This window comes from Notothenia rossii (genome assembly GCF_949606895.1).
Source record: "Notothenia rossii genome assembly, chromosome: 1".
Taxonomy (NCBI): Eukaryota; Metazoa; Chordata; class Actinopteri; order Perciformes; family Nototheniidae; genus Notothenia; species Notothenia rossii.
In genome coordinates, this window is record NC_136912.1 from 37,474,061 (window position 1) to 37,490,098 (window position 16,038).

Below are 16,038 nucleotides of genomic sequence, written 5' to 3' on the forward strand. Positions count from 1 at the left end.
TTAATACCTCGTTCCAGATGACGGTGTCAGACTCTCCGGTGGTGCTTGAAGTTCCAATGGAGAAGATCAACCTGCGGTCCCACGCTACCAGGAGCAGCTTCAGTACCTGAACAAAGGTTCGGGTACAGGTAAGGAAAACACGTTTTAAAGGGGCCCTATATGCTTCTTTCAGGTTTGCATTTGTACTTTGTGCCTCTACTGTACAAATGATTCTGGTCTGGTAACTGTTTTCATGCACTGGTGTTCTCATACTACATAACACACTACAGGGATGGGAAAACCCCATAAAAGGGCCTCTTTAAAGCATTTCTACAGTGGGAAAAAGTACATTCTTACAGCAAAAGGGCAGATACAAAGGCAAAAATAAAGTTAGAAGACTAAAATATTAAATAAAGAGGACGTTATTAAGATTAAATCATCAAATGGTAAGAAATAAGTTGCAGCATTATAAAGAAAGTAATTGAACATGTGAAAGTACTGAAGTAACAGCCAGTAATAACACAAATAAATTGTAAAATGAATAACAAATGAATATTGCACAAACATTGATTATCTCTTTAGAAATGGTGTGGAAGTCTGAGGTAGACAAGTAGCAGTCAGTTATAACAAATCATAAGTCAAAAAGAGTGTATTTTCCACAACAGAGGTGTTACAGTCTGTACTGTGTGGTGGTCTACCATGGACAACGGCATCAAATAGAGGTGTGAAAAGAATGGATTCAAATAGTTTGACGGTGTATTGTGCTCACCTTGCGTCCTTTCTCGCTGTCGGGGAGGTAGCAGTGTCGGGGGAAGCCTCTGGCAGTGAAGGGCTTCCCTGGGTTCGGATGCTCTGGTCCCTGGGAGGAGAGGACTGATGTTAGCAGGCTGATCAAACTAACTGAACCACCTGACGTGGGAGTAAGAGCAATACATCTGTGAGTACCTGAAGGCCTGGCGGTATGTTGTAGATGATGCGGATGCTTTTGCAGTCAGGATGCCCCGGCAGGGAGTGAGGGATGACGTGGTACTCCATCTTTCCCGCTGGTTGGTTGCCTGTCTTCACGCCGTAGATGGTTTTACAGGTGGGACACTGAAGGCTGTCAAGAGAGGAGCGAATTGATGAGCCCATTTGCAAAGCAGTTTGAGAGACAATGAGGAGGAATATTCTGTAACCTACCTGCCGTCCTTGTTGCCGTTATTATACATGGCCACCAAACACTGGAAATGGTACTGGTGTCCACACTGTGCTAACCGCCCGACTGACTCCGCCCGAGACACAGGGGTCACCCCTGGGCCCTTATAACCAGACGGACCCCCCAGCGGCTCCATACAGATGGTACAGTCCTAGGAGAGAAGAGAAAGAAGACCCTTTTTTTTAGGCAAGGCACGCTTTCTATATACTGCAATTCAAAGTGCTTTACAAATATAAAAAACGTCAAAAGCATAGTGCAACAGAAACAAGTTATAAAAATACTTTATAAAACATTTCAAACAGTCAATAAAAAGCCAAGAAAATTCAATTAAAATAGCTAAAATAGAATTAGCCGGGTTTAAATAGAATAAAAAAGCCTATTGTGTGGTGTAAGATATGAATAGTTTTTTCATTCAATCAAAAGCAGCGGCAAAAAGAAAAGTATACTGTTTAATAAGAAACCAACATTATGCTTGTTATGAGATACACAAAAACTAGGGCTGCATCATTTGAAAAAAACAACTAAGGCCAATATTGCAACTGCTATGTAATTCATGATATCGGAGGGGTTGATAATTTTTCAATCACTATTTTCATTATATAAAAATATATTAAATGGTGGGATTTTCTTTTGTGACCAAATTTTTATTGTTTTCTAGTTGCCCTCATAGTACATATATATATATATATATATATATATATATATATATATATATATATGTATACAGATACAAATAATGTAAACGACAGTATAAAAAAAGGAGAACAACTAAGAAAACAGAGAGGGAGTGGTGGGATTTCCTCAAAGAGGATCTGTACGGTGGCCGACAGATGCTAATACATTACAACGGCCAAATACATTCGATTAGTAGAAACTCTTTTAGAAACATTGCAAATGTACCAAACACATGGAAATGAATAAACATCTTCACCAACTTGACAACACAAGCACAGAATTTAGAAAACATTCACCAACTTGACGAAACATGAACAGTGTTTATCAAAAGCGCCACATAAACAAAACGCTGCAAATACTAAACGCTGCAAATACTAAACGCTGCAAATAAAAAAAGCAGCAAAAAGCTTGTAACACAACAGAAACAGGGAAACTATCTGACAAAGCTAGGACCGGAGCGCTTGTTGATGTCAGCACTTTTAGTAAACACTGAGCATGTGTTGTCAACATGGTGAAGATGTTTTGCTTGTTTTTTGGCTCATTTGTGTTTTTATATTTGAATTGTTTCTGTAGCTACAGCGCGTTTCCCCTAATGGAAATGTTTTAGGTCCTCGTAACGCGTTTGCACCTGTCAGTCACCGTAGCTCTGTACCTAAAAAATATATTTTGTCTGTAGAACACGATTTTGCAGGCCAGGACATCTCCACAAAAATTCATTTAAAATGGTATTTTGAAACATATGTAGCCTTTAACAAAGTTGTACTTCCTGCTATTTGAATATTGCATTAGCAGATATTGATATTTTGCTAAAGTTTCAATTAACTATGCATTCTAATAAATACTGTTCATACCTCCTCTGGTGGACTTTTTACTTTCTGCAGGTACTTCTTTACCACCTCCTCTGGAGTTTTACCTGCACACAGGAAGAAAAGAGGCTTACAGTAAAAAAAAGGTCCAGATGGTTAACATGTTAACCTGTTGGTGAATCATTTCTCAAACTCTCACAATATATACAAGCTGATGCATTTAGGGAGGTTTAACTATGTTTATGTAGAATTTCAGTAACTGCTTTTGCTTACCCTTGCGAGCTTGCTTCTTGGTGGTCTTTCTGCAGCAGTGGCCGAAGCCTGGCACGGGTTTGATGTCGCTCTTGCTGACAGGTGGGGGGTGCAGCACCAGTTTTGGGGGTCTGGTCAGACACACAGGCAGAGCGGCAGCACTCATCAGGATACCTGTGATCCCTGAGACACAGCAAAGAGAACATGAGTGTGGTTAGAACAGAAAAAATAAGACAAATATCTTTGACTCTTTGTAAATCTGAAGCAGCCCGAGTATAGTGTGTGTTTGAGATTTACCGGCCAGTGCAGGGTGGACCGGGCTGGATCCATTGAGGTTCTTCACTGGGACGGTGGGCACACTGCAAGAGAAGACACAAACTGCTGAGTATTTCAGAGTCAGATCATACATTAAAAGATAAAACATAGTTGGAGGTTACCCTACACTGTAGCAGACAGATACTCACTTCGAAAAATGGATGACTGTCATTTTAGCACAAAATGGTTGCAACCATAAATAACGACAATCAATTCAAATGAGCTTAATCATTTAACATTTTCAAAAAGGAAAAAAGATTGATGACACCTAAAGACACAATAAGAGTGTTTTCGTCCTCTCTCCCTCTGTATTGCCTCCTTCTCAGGGTAAATCTACGCAGAACTGTCGGTGTATTTATGAGAGCTAATCCACAGACAGCCAATTGCTGGAGATTATCTGAATCATCATCATCGTCACAATCGTCGTCATCATCATCATCATCATTATCATCATCATCATCATCATCCTCCTCCTCCTCCTCCTCCTCCTCACCCCTTTACCTACTGTACCTACACAATGCCCTATAAATTATCTCACTGAGAGGCTAAACTTGGCTCTTCACTGTGACTCGTGTCTAATAAGCAGTCAGTACTGAAGTTAAAAGATGATTAATAATACAATGATTAAAAAAACAATAACTAAAGCGGGACCAAACAGGCTCCAGGATATGTCTGAACCCAGCTCACCCTGTCTTTCCACAAAACCCGACATATGACAGGTGCATTAAATACAATAAACCACACCCATGTGACGTTAAGCAGAAGTGATAACCAATTACAAAAGTAAACCAATAATGATTATGATAATAATAGACGACAGCTTAATAATCATTTTGGCTCTCACACCTACAAGAGACAAACCCACCTGTCACACACAGATACTGTTTCAACAGAGTTGTATAAAATGTTGGTCAAGTAAAACATTTCTGGTAATTTAAAGATTGTGTTATCTGCAAATACAAAAAAACAATGTAACTGTAAGAAATAGAGGAGCTGTGATTCAAGAAGGAAATCAAACAAATAGAAAATAATGTTAATAATATACATAAAAGACAGTTTATTTTAAAAATAGTGCCTCCTTCGAGCCGGATTTGAACCAGCGACCTAAGGATATCAGCATTGACCACTACAGTCCTCCGCTCTACCAACTGAGCTATCGAAGGGGATAAATGGGAATATCTGCATGTGTATCGCAACACAGTCCCTAACACTAACAGTGTGATGGGCAGCAGGACGATGATCTGTTGTTTCCTGTCGTTGGTTTAGCTTTAACAGGCTTTCTGTTAACTAAGCTGCTTTCACTTAACCCCACTCAGTGACACATGACGATGCAGGAGTGAATGACTCACTAATGTGCTGTTTACACGAGAACGCAAACGGTTATATCTGCTACTTTTCTCTTTCGTATAGCCCGTTCGTTCACACGAGGCCGTAACGGAAACGCGGAAACGGACCCCGCAAACGATAACGTGTCCCAAGGTGGATAGATCTGCAACCGGAACGCTCTGGGGGGACAAATGGCTTTGTGTGTACGCCTCTATACAATCATTTCCTGATAACGATGAAGCCATAGCCCCGCCTCTCCTGCTCACTGCTGTAGCATGCTGTAGCAGTAGCTACTGTCAGTAGCTACTGCTACTGCTATTGACCATGCTACAGATGTTAGTGCAAAATCTACAGCTCCTCTACCACAACCATCAGCAACAAGTGGACATGGAGAATTACATGAACTACATGTTGCTAAATCCACCGCGGGGCATAAACAGAAGGGCAACCATGGCAACCATGCTCGGGGGTCTGCTTCGCTGCTTTTGGTGTATTTTGTGGTGAAAGTACAGCGCTACTTACAGGCCCGGCATATGTACTACAGCGTCTCCAGCGCTCCTAAGCGGTCTCGTGTCAACGGAATACTTTTTTTTATATCGTATTCGGTTTGTTTGCTTTTCGTATGCGTGTAAATGGGGTCTCATGTGCGTATTTGTGTGTGAGTCTGCACCAGTGTGGAAGAAGTGTGAGGTTTTATCTCACTTGCTTCTGAGAGATAAGCAGAACAGGAAATGTGTAGTAGAAGAACAGTAAACATACAAGTGAGGGCTCAGCAACAGAAAACATGGATGCAATGTGGTATCAATACAAATTCATAGATGTAGCTTCAAAAACAGACAGGTGCTGCACATGAGTAGTGCAGTCATGTTGTATTTAGTAGACAAAAAAGCAATGGGATTTTAGAATATTGCAAAAAATAAGAGCTGCGGCGAACACACATTTATGATTCTTAGACATTTTGTTCAGTGGGATAATCTCCACATATTATCACCACTTTATGATTTTTGAATTGTAAATGCTATTGGCAGAGGTAAAAAGCTAACATTAGGCTGTTAACAAACTACTTCTCAGTCACGTGACTACAAATCAACAATGCTAAGCTAAAAGCGGCTACCTTTCAACAAAGCTGAGATTCAAGTTGGAAATCAAACCAATAGTGATAATATAGGATTGAATTAAAACAGCACCTCCTTCGAGCCGTAATTGAACCAGCGACCTAAGGATTTCAGCATTAGCCACTACAGTCCTCCGCTCTACCAACTGAGCTATCGAAGGTCTCCTAGCAGCTCCGCTATAAATAGAGCCTGTGCTGATGACGGATGGGAAACACCTATATTAGATCTTATTGGGATCCATTCAATGAGTGACGATGATATCCATCTAATATCAATGATCCTTTCCCATCAGGGTTTCACCTACGTGGCTCCATCTGTCCTAGAGAGTCTAAAAGAAGGCTTCTCATTTGAACCCCGAACGCGCCCTGTACACAGACACAACAGCAGCTCACGCACATCCATCAGGTAACACACACACACACACACACACACACACACACACACACACACACACACACACACACACACACACACACACACACACACACACACACACACACACACACACACACACACACACACACACACACACACACACACACACACACACACACACTTTTCTGCGTGCAGTTGGCTACAAGTTGCAGGAATTCCCAGATTTGAACATAGTGCTAGTTATGTACCAAAATAAAAATAGTCTAAATAATTTCAGTGTTCTATTCATTAAAATACTTAAAAATTTAATATATTCCTCCATTATTTTGAATAAGAAGAAGCAGTGGGGGAGGAACAACCAGAAAGTGATGACAAACCAGAACAAAGAGAAGGAGATAAAGAAGAAAAAGAAAAGAGGGAAGAAGAACAACGAGAAAGGGACATTCTTAAACGTTATCATTATAGAGACCCTTTAGAAAGGGATTATAGTCAGGGGTGCACATACATTTGTTGCCCTGGTTCTCAAAAGGAGCATCTGGAGATGTTGCTTGGGGCTCATCCTTAAAATTAAATAAACCGTAACTTTTGAGGGGGGTCTTGACTTTATTTGCCAGACACACGGCACTGAACACACGTGCAGAGGTGAACACAGAACACAAATGCAGAGGTGAACACAAGACAACATTAGCACGACCAGTAATCCTACAAGCCGTCATCACTACCCTCCTTACTGTTCTCCTCACTGTCTTCCTCTCAGCTGTCAGACATGGTAGCTGATGATGTAGGCCTACTACTTTCTCTCTGGTTGAGTCTGCGATTAGCTACTTGCATCCACAAGTCAACAGCTGGTTTTGGGTCGAAAGTCTCTGTTGTCATCTTAGACAGGTGGATGTAATCAAATAAGTATGTGAACATAACCAATAACCTACCATAGCCAATAACAAATTAATGTAACTTATTTTATTTATGTTATTCATGTTGTTATTTATTTATGCTTTTTTTTTATCTCTCCAGTTTTAAAGGATATTTTTGGTTACTGTCCTATAGTATACATTGGAATGATTTCAAACCTGTTTATCCCAATAATTATAAAGGAGTGCCTTGGAAATATGTGTTTACATAAATTGTGACCAAACCGTTTGAACTTAGACTAAAGTTAACTATTTAAACACTCAGAGTCCTTTACCTCACTGAGCTGTAGTTATCAGCCTCTCAGTCTGACTGGAGAGGACTCTCCCTCCACATCATTGTAGAAACGTCTTCTTCTTATATCCGTTAAAGCAGCTAGCACCAGATTCTAATAACAACAGCGTCGGTACCGGTGCACCCTCCCTCTCTCCCTCGCTCACTCGCATGTCGGCTGTGAGCGCCAGATAAGCCAACATCCCCCATTTTCATCACTTACAGTGCCCATCGTACAGGGCAAATGAAACGTGTAACCGGGGTGAAAAGGGTGTTACATTTACTTAATTATGAATATTGTTACATCAAGGCCGGAAATTAGGATGAGCCCCAACGGTCAAAAAGGGTTTTTTTCCTTCCCAGAGCTGCCAGCGCAGCGCCTCCCCAGATCTGGCGCCCTAGGCGAACATCTATTACGCCAGTGCTACGGGTCGGCCCTGAGTTCATATCATAGGTTCATATGCAACTCGCAAATATATTTCCCTCTCTCTCTCTTCTCTCTCCTCTCTTTTCTCTCTTCTCTCTCTCTCTCTCAATATTGGTACACAGCAGTTATGTGCAGACCTGATTATAGTCATCATTTTGATATTGTGATGACAATTATATCGACATGTTTATTTTGTATATGTCACTTTCAATCCTCAATGAAAAATGACTCACTAGAGGAGAAAGTGCTTGGGCAGGAAGCCAGGCAGTACAGAGGGAACATTACAACTGTCATAGAAGAAGAAAATAAACACAAGACCCACGAAAGAGGAAGGTCCTGTCCCTGTCAGGGGGGGAGGGCCGGAATGGGACCCCAGTCTCTTGACCCCCAGTTACCTCACACCCGCCCACCTTTCTCCGCCCGCTTCCCACAGGATCACACACACTCCCTCTGTCCCCTTTGCTACTGCTGTCCCCTCGGGACCCAGATGGACCTCAGCTGGCCTGATTCAGACACTAGACAATAAAACACACACACACATTCTCACACGCCCACAGCCTCACACACATTCTTATGGACCTTTATATATACAGTCTATGTTATGGACACACAAACTCTGTAACTCAAACACTAATGTTAATATTCCTCTGCTTTTGTGAGCAATTATTATACGTGATAGGAAGTGCTAGATGGGGTGACTGCGTGATGTTTTTTAAAGATCGTAATACATTTGAAATTCTATTTTGTATTATTTATTATTTTCTATTGCGTAAACAAGGTGAATCCTATGAGCTACCTATATTTACTTAAGTATTTATCTGCACATTAACAGCCTACTTAATCTGACACAATTTATTTTGATTTAGCTTGTTGCTACGAATACACAAGGCCCTGATTCAGAACTTTAATATTGATAAGATTTAATTATTTATATAATATTAAGAGATGTTTAACTCGTTGAAAGCATTCTCTGAAAATAATAATAATTGTTGAGATCCAAAAACGTATAGTATATAGCTAACAAATAACGGATATTAAATTAGAATTAATTTACAATAATTGTCACATCTCAGCTTTTGTTCCAATCTTTCATCAAAGATATGAACTTCATTTCTTATTCTCATCGGTTTTTTTAAGAAAAGTGATGTAAAAAAAAAGTTATCTGCTAGAGGAGACGAATCTCTCTTACAGTTTTTGAGACTACAAAACGATTTTTTGTTGTCCAGAAATGTTACAAAGTGATGCTTTTTTTTAACCTCATAAACATTTTTTTGGAAGAGAAAGAAAATCTGGCGAGTCCAACACAATGGAAGGCTTTGCTAATGCTAAATGATGAATACCTATACATTTATTTTTCATGAGGTCGGCAATAGATTTTAACTTTAGAGAATATTTTTCGCAATATATCAAATGTTTCTTTTTTGTAGAGACACGTAATATACAATACACATTTGTAACTAGCTTGAGCCTTCCAATCATACTGTACATTCTTTGTATTACTCCTTAATCAATATTCATTCAAGGATTTTACAAAAAAAAAGCCACAGCATGGGGGGCCGGGGGCCTAAAGGGTAAGTCTGCTGACCGTGTCAGAGCAAAGACCTTAAAGTTTTGTTCCTGCTGTCCAATAAAAATATAACATTTTAACAGCATAAGGACCACTGCTAGCTGAAAAGCCAAATATCCCATGCGCATTAACCAATATATAACAATACTCAGAAGATACATTTGTTTGCTCTGGGAATGATAATTTAATTATTCTCGTTCCTTCAGGAATATTAGTTTTTCTCAAGGTTTCACTGTTCATTTTCCTTGAATGTGTAAATAGATAACACTTTTCCCTATGTGTTTTGCTACAGCTCCCTCTATGGGTCACATGTTTAATATAGACCTGTTGGTTCGGTGAACAGGTGCCAGCACACTCTCACTGCTCCTCTCCTCTCACACAATATACAGTCAGACTTTATGGAGTTCTCTCTTTCCCCCACCTCTTCCTGCCTAATTTCCTTCAACTCTGTATGCTGTCTGTGTTACTCCCTCCCTTCAAAGCACCCCCGACTCATTCTCTCCCTTTGTCTCATTCCCATAATCCCCCTCTAAAGAGAGAGTGAGAACACACTCTCCGCTGCATCTCCCGTTAGGATGGTCAATATTTACTGTGTGCGATAGGGAAGGACAAAGTGTGTGTGTGTTTGTGTGTGTGTGCATTTGTGAAATGCCTTCACAGCCGGGCAACACTCCATGTATGTGTGTGTGTTTGAGTATGTGTGTGTGTGTGTGTGTGTGTGTGTGTGTGTGTGATGTGTAACCTCCCTCTCTAGTGTTGGCCTGATTTCTTGCAACACAGTGTGATCAATCTTTGACAGTTTGCTGACACTTTTCTTTGTCTTCTACCCCCCCAAACCATTCCCACAAGCCCTTGTCTTGGTGCATGTCTGAGTCTGAGACTGTCCAAACACAAACACACCCACCCACCCACCCACCCACCCACACCCACACCCACACCCACACCCACACACACACACACACACACACACACACACACACACACACACACACACACACACACACACACACACACACACACACACACACACAAATGTATCAACACACCCCTCCTCTTGTCTGAATTATGATTGTCTGGGTCAATGCTGACCGAATAATACAATATATATATATTTTAAAAAAAAGAAGGTATTACGCAACTTCCACCCACCCCAAAATAATAATAAACACCCTTAACAAATCTCAGGGGCTTCTTAGCAAGGCGTTTTTACTAACTTGAGTTATGTTTAGATGGCACAACTTTACAGGCTGCAATAAGGAAGCAGAGCAAGAGAGATAAAACACCAAGAGTTCATGAAAATCAAAAAAGTCAGAAATACAAAGTTGGAAAAGAATATGGAAAGGGGTTTGAGCACAGAGAGGGGGAAGGAGACCAGAAAACTTGCAGAGGCTCAGCATTGTGCTGCTAATGTGGCCCAGGCATGGGTAATCCAACAAAGGTTACTGTGGAGACCAACAATGAGGCTCTGAGGGGCCCAGACTGCTCAGACGCGACGGGAGAGGAGGGAGGAGAGTGGGAAGGGACATACGACAGGGATAGGGAGGGGGGTTCTACCAAAAACAAATCTACATATAAACCATCCAACCTTGCTTTTGCCAAGAGAAGAGAAAAAAGCACCCTGTTGTTTAAACGACGAATAGGAAAGCTTCCAGGAAGTTGTGTGACATCATGGAAAGTTATATCACTATGAAATCTCTTTTTTCTTTCCGGTTGCAGCACTGAATAATCTGTGTTAAGAAGATGAGTAACTGAAAGCTGAAAAAAGCAGCCACTTTGGGTCAATGAAGAACGGAACAACAGCACGTGTGTTCAGGCAGCACTCGCTCAGAGCTTTGAGGTGGAAGTGTCATTAGTTTTGCAGAAATGTTGTTAAGAGATTCTCAAAACTTCATATGGATGCTTGTCTCAAATTAAAGACTGGGCTCTGGTTTCAGACAGAGGGTGAAAGGACGTGCTGCAGCACGAGCAGTATGAGAAAAATACTTTTTGAACATTAACACATGTAAACATGTCACAGTAGAGGCACAACATAAGAAAATAACCCTGTAAATTAGCATAATATGGCCCCTTTAAAATGGAGGGAGATATTAGGAGATTTAGCAGAGAAAGGAATTATGATTTAGAAGAGACACAGTTAAGAGAGAAGGGGGCTGGAAAATCATTGTAAAAGATGCACAAGGCTGACTCCTTAGGTCGCCACAGTGGCTTTCTATTTTAGAAAGAAAGGTGGAGGTCAGTCGAAACGACCCATGCAATGCTGCTCTTCGCTCAGACCTTTGCACCTTGCATACCTTATACACAAAATATCTCTGAGAAAAACTACTGACCCCCAGAGAAGGCTCAGCTGAATTTTGACAAACACACACATTTAATAGAGGTCACTTACACTTGCCTCCATTTTGATTAAATTATTCTTCAACTTCTCAATAATATGCTTGGGATTTACTGTCTTAGCTTTTGAATTATTAAATTCACTGCCTGCTACTGCCGACACAACACACATGAAGGTAAATACTTTAATATTTATATTTTTCTTCTAGTTCTCTATCTGTGTTTTAATTGTTGTTTTACTTTTATGTATGCACCACGACACCTAGTCAAATTGCTCGTAAGTGTAAACCTACCTGGTAATAAACCTGTTTCTGATTCTGAATGGAGGGTAGGTATTACTGAACCCCTTTTACTCTTTAAAATCTACGCACATTTCCCCTCCGTGGGTATAAAAAAGGTATTCTGATTCTGATCAAATTATTCTCAACTGTTACACTATCCGTCACCTTACATTGCAATTAATCATTACTTTCACATTTGTTTGGTACATTTTGTTCAACTCACCAAATATTTATTCAAAAAAGAGCTGATCACAACCGAAATAAGAGTTGTGTGTGTGCGTGTGGGTATGTGCGTGCATATCTAGCACTGCCTGTGCCGCAATGCGAGAGCATTTTTTGCATGTTGGAACATGCATTTCTTATACATGTCTGAACAGACTCAGAGCATTTGGAAATTCAAATAGCCCTGCTAGATGTGTATTAATAACAATAACAACAACATTCCGTTAAACCAGTTTGCATCTTGTTCCAATATGCACAACGAAAGAACTGTTGCTGACTCTGAATCTGATTATTAAACCTCTATACTGATCCTGTAGCTCCTTCTGATGTTTATTGTGGAACTTCATACCCAACATGCATAGACCATGTATGTATATAATGTAAGTTGAAAAGACTATAGTCAATATTCTTGTTATGGGTGTGTTTGATTTACTCACCCTGAAGCTATGAGTGCTCTGGACTGGGCCATGGCTATCCTCTGCAACGCTGGTCTACTCAGCCCCGCTAAGCTAGATCTCTGTGGCAACGGGGCATGGCACATTGTTGCCGCCGCCGACAGTGGGTGCTGCGGCTTCATCGGCATCGGCGACGGTGATGGCACAGGAGAAGGTGGCGTGGTCACATTGTTGGCGGGGGTAACTAATGTGGCGGTTGGCACTGGTTCGTTGGCTGAAGATGAGGAGTGCTTGGGCGGGATGGACGGAGGAGCCGCGTTGGGTTTGGATGATGGAGGCTGAGGGGGTGGGAGGGATGGGGGGGGCGGCCTGTTGGAAGACGAGCTGACCACCAGGGTGGAGGTTCCGGCGGTGAGGGCGGCCAGGGACTGAGCGAAGAGCTGGGCGTTCCTTCTTGGCGAGGAGATGTTTCTGGAGATGGCGAGGCCGTGCGGCAGTGTCTGGTAGTAGTTGGAGTTGCCGTTGGAGTTCAGCTGCTGTCCTCGCCCTAGGGTGGCAGATTTAGATGGACTCAGGGGTTTTGAGGAGATGGGTGGTAGATTCCTGGCCCGTTGCATGGTTAGTGAGCGTCTACCTAGTGTCTGTATCCCTGGCCCTCCTGTATTGGTCTTCACACTAAGGACCAGCATGCATTGCTGGCAGGAACAAAGCTGGCCCAGTCCAGGAACCGGTAGGCCACCATTGGGATAGATAGAGCTTCCTGTCCCTGTGCTAGCCCCCGACACCCCAACACCCAGCAGGGCTCCTCCTCCTCCCCCTTTAGGTATCGGGACAGGACCAGACACCAGAGGGTAGGCTATGTCTGCTCGTCTCTGAAGTCTCCGACACCTCTGGCTCTGTCGGTTTACCTGCAGGAAAACAGAACAAAACATTAGTTTCATGACATTTCTAATTTTAACTAACTATCATTATTACACACCTTAGTTGAATAGTTAATTCTGATTGGTCAATTTGGACATTTAATAGTCTGCTCTTTTTCAATACCAGACTGTTGCTCAGGGTGGTCTGATCAATGGACCATGTGAATTCAAATCAATCCACAGAAACAAGTAACCTGAACGTGGCCAACGTGCTTTTATATTTTTGGAGAGCACAACACTTTGGATTCATGATGGCTGAACTGTCTCCAGTAAAGACAGGAAAAATAGAAGAAGAACAAGGAAACAGCCCAAAATGGTAAAGACACAGAGCGCTGAAAGATGGAGAAATCAACAGAACAAAAGACAGACAGGAAGTAACATGAACACAGCAAGGGCTCTGGAATTGTTTAAAGACTGATTAATGAAAAATATACTGTGCACAGACTTGGACGGTTACAGAAAATGTTGATCAGTGCTGCCCTCATTTGAAGTTATGTTGCTTGAGGGCAAGATTTCTGCGCTTAGCGTCTTGATCCTGGTCTTTTTTTTCTGTTAATGTCTTGCTCGCTGCACATTATCCCTAACTGTATGAGGGTCCTGCAGCTGTAGCTAAATATCCTAAAGGCAAGGAATGACTTGTATGGAAGAAGTTGATTTTGTCATTAATGTCCTTGTTATGAACTTAAACACACCTGCGTCATGTTCTGAAAATCAATGACGTAGCAGAAGCCAAGTGGAGTCAGGTCGAAACAGGGCTGCTGCCGGCTGTGGGCGTTCTCGATGGCGATGGCCACCTCCATGTCGTAGGTTGTCCACGAACCTGCATCGTTCTCCCACTCCCACTGCCAGCCCTGACCTGGGGCCGAGGCTGGATCATAAAAGCTCCTCCGCACCGGACGGATGGTTCCTGATAAAGAAAGATATCAATAAAAAAAATGTTGCATTATTATTAATAATAATAATAATAATAAATTCGATGTATAAAGCACCTTTCATTGCTCACAGCAATCCCAAGGTGAATTATAAAAACAAAAACAAAAAAGTCATCCCGTTTCTTTCAGTTTTTTCAAAAGTAACCAAGAGACTTAGGTAAACTGATTTAGGAGCAAAGCAAAGCTAGTAAAACAGGGATTTAGTAAAAATCTTATTTGACAAAAGCTTGGTAGGATCTTTGCAAAATAAAAAATGACACACAAAACAATTGTATTATGGTAATAGTATACAGTAATATCAAATTAAAAATAGAAAAAAATGATTTATCATAAACTCCCAGGAAAACCATGGGATGAAGTGCGAAAAGATGGGCCCAAAATAGTCCTGCCTTGGTCTGTATTTAGGACATGAACTCGAGGACATCACATGGGTTAAGAGCTACTTCCTGTACAAGCCTTTGGACATTTGAATGACATCACATGCAGTAGTGACCTGAGGTTCAGAGAAACAACATGTACAGTGACGTAAATCACCACTGTCACACTGTGGCCAACCATTTGTGGATATACTGTATGTCTGCAATACATGCCTGTACAATGACTCAATGGGTTACATGTCGTCTTATTGTTAATTTTAAGGTTCTATGTAATACTTAAAAATTGGCCTAAAATTTTACAGTAAATCAACAAATTGAACATTTGGGATCTAGATAAAAATGTCTGAGGGTGTTGTTGTATATATCTTTCAAAGAATGTCAAAATGTACATATCATTTTCTATTAAATTGTTAAGTGAATCATTAGGCCACTTGAGAAATTTGAATCTAATGGTTGCGTTATATTAGTGTTTCCCCTATATAAAAATAGCTGCGGCAAAATACATCACATTCATCCAGTTTGTGACAGTAGTTGTAGCATTTTGAGACTTTGAAACTTTAATTACCGCTGTTGCGCGTTTTATCTCACATTCATACATACTGTTTTTACCATCAGTCCAATATTACTAAAAAATCAAAGCACATTTAAAAAAAAGTATACAAATAAATAACCAGAGGACAAGGTTCTCTCCAAGTGGGGCAGAAGGGTGGAAGGAGGGTCCCTAAACCTTCCTTCCACCCTTCCAAAACTAAAATCAACCAACCAGACACTACCTAAGTCTCCAGGGGTAACAGCCTATTCAGTCAATGCCAGGACAACGAGAGAGAGTGTGTTTGAGAGTGAGCGAGAGAGTAGCACAAAGAGGGGATATAGGCAGAGTGGCATCAGCACACTGACATCAAAAGGAACAGGTTGAATGAATTGGGGGGGGGCTGTGATTGTCTGATGTGGACAGTAAGACTGAGAGAGTGAATCAAACTGAGATGAACCCCACTGTATTGTTTGTTGTGTATGAATATTCTGGTATAGTTCATAGCAACTCGAATCCCTAAAAAGAAGATGTCTAAGACAGATATGTGGCACCAAGACGTATGCAAGACAAATATTTTTTTGCGGAAGTCTATGACACCCGCCTCCTCTGTGGTTCTGTTTTGTATGAATCCAGCGCAGCGAGGAGCACTTGACCTACTGATTAGCATGTCAAATGTTATTTCTCTCTCCAGTCCATTCACAGCGAGACAGACAGCAGACCGAGAACAAGCTGCGCTGCTGTCTGTGTTTCTGACATGGGCAGAGGAGGCAGCTCCACACATAGCTCAGAGCATGGCCGAGACGTAAACAAAGTAGATGTTTTTAATGGTTTAAA

The 16,038-nt window shown here is 41.3% G+C and overlaps 1 protein-coding gene across 2 annotated transcripts in view; it reads right to left on the minus strand.

Moving 5' to 3' along the window:
- LOC307039660 (E3 ubiquitin-protein ligase DTX4-like) overlaps positions 1-16,038 on the minus strand; it is a 40,776-nt gene that overhangs the window by 3,575 nt on the left and 21,163 nt on the right. For both annotated transcript variants that reach the window (XM_079681926.1, XM_079681927.1), the window contains exons 3-11: positions 14,056-14,270; positions 12,486-13,351; positions 3,205-3,266; positions 2,929-3,090; positions 2,701-2,762; positions 1,159-1,325; positions 925-1,078; positions 749-838; positions 8-106 (exon numbers count right to left, since the gene is read on the minus strand). In XM_079681926.1, coding sequence (XP_079538052.1) covers positions 8-106; positions 749-838; positions 925-1,078; positions 1,159-1,325; positions 2,701-2,762; positions 2,929-3,090; positions 3,205-3,266; positions 12,486-13,351; positions 14,056-14,270 — 1,877 coding nt within the window. The remainder of the gene's footprint in view (positions 1-7; positions 107-748; positions 839-924; positions 1,079-1,158; positions 1,326-2,700; positions 2,763-2,928; positions 3,091-3,204; positions 3,267-12,485; positions 13,352-14,055; positions 14,271-16,038) is intronic.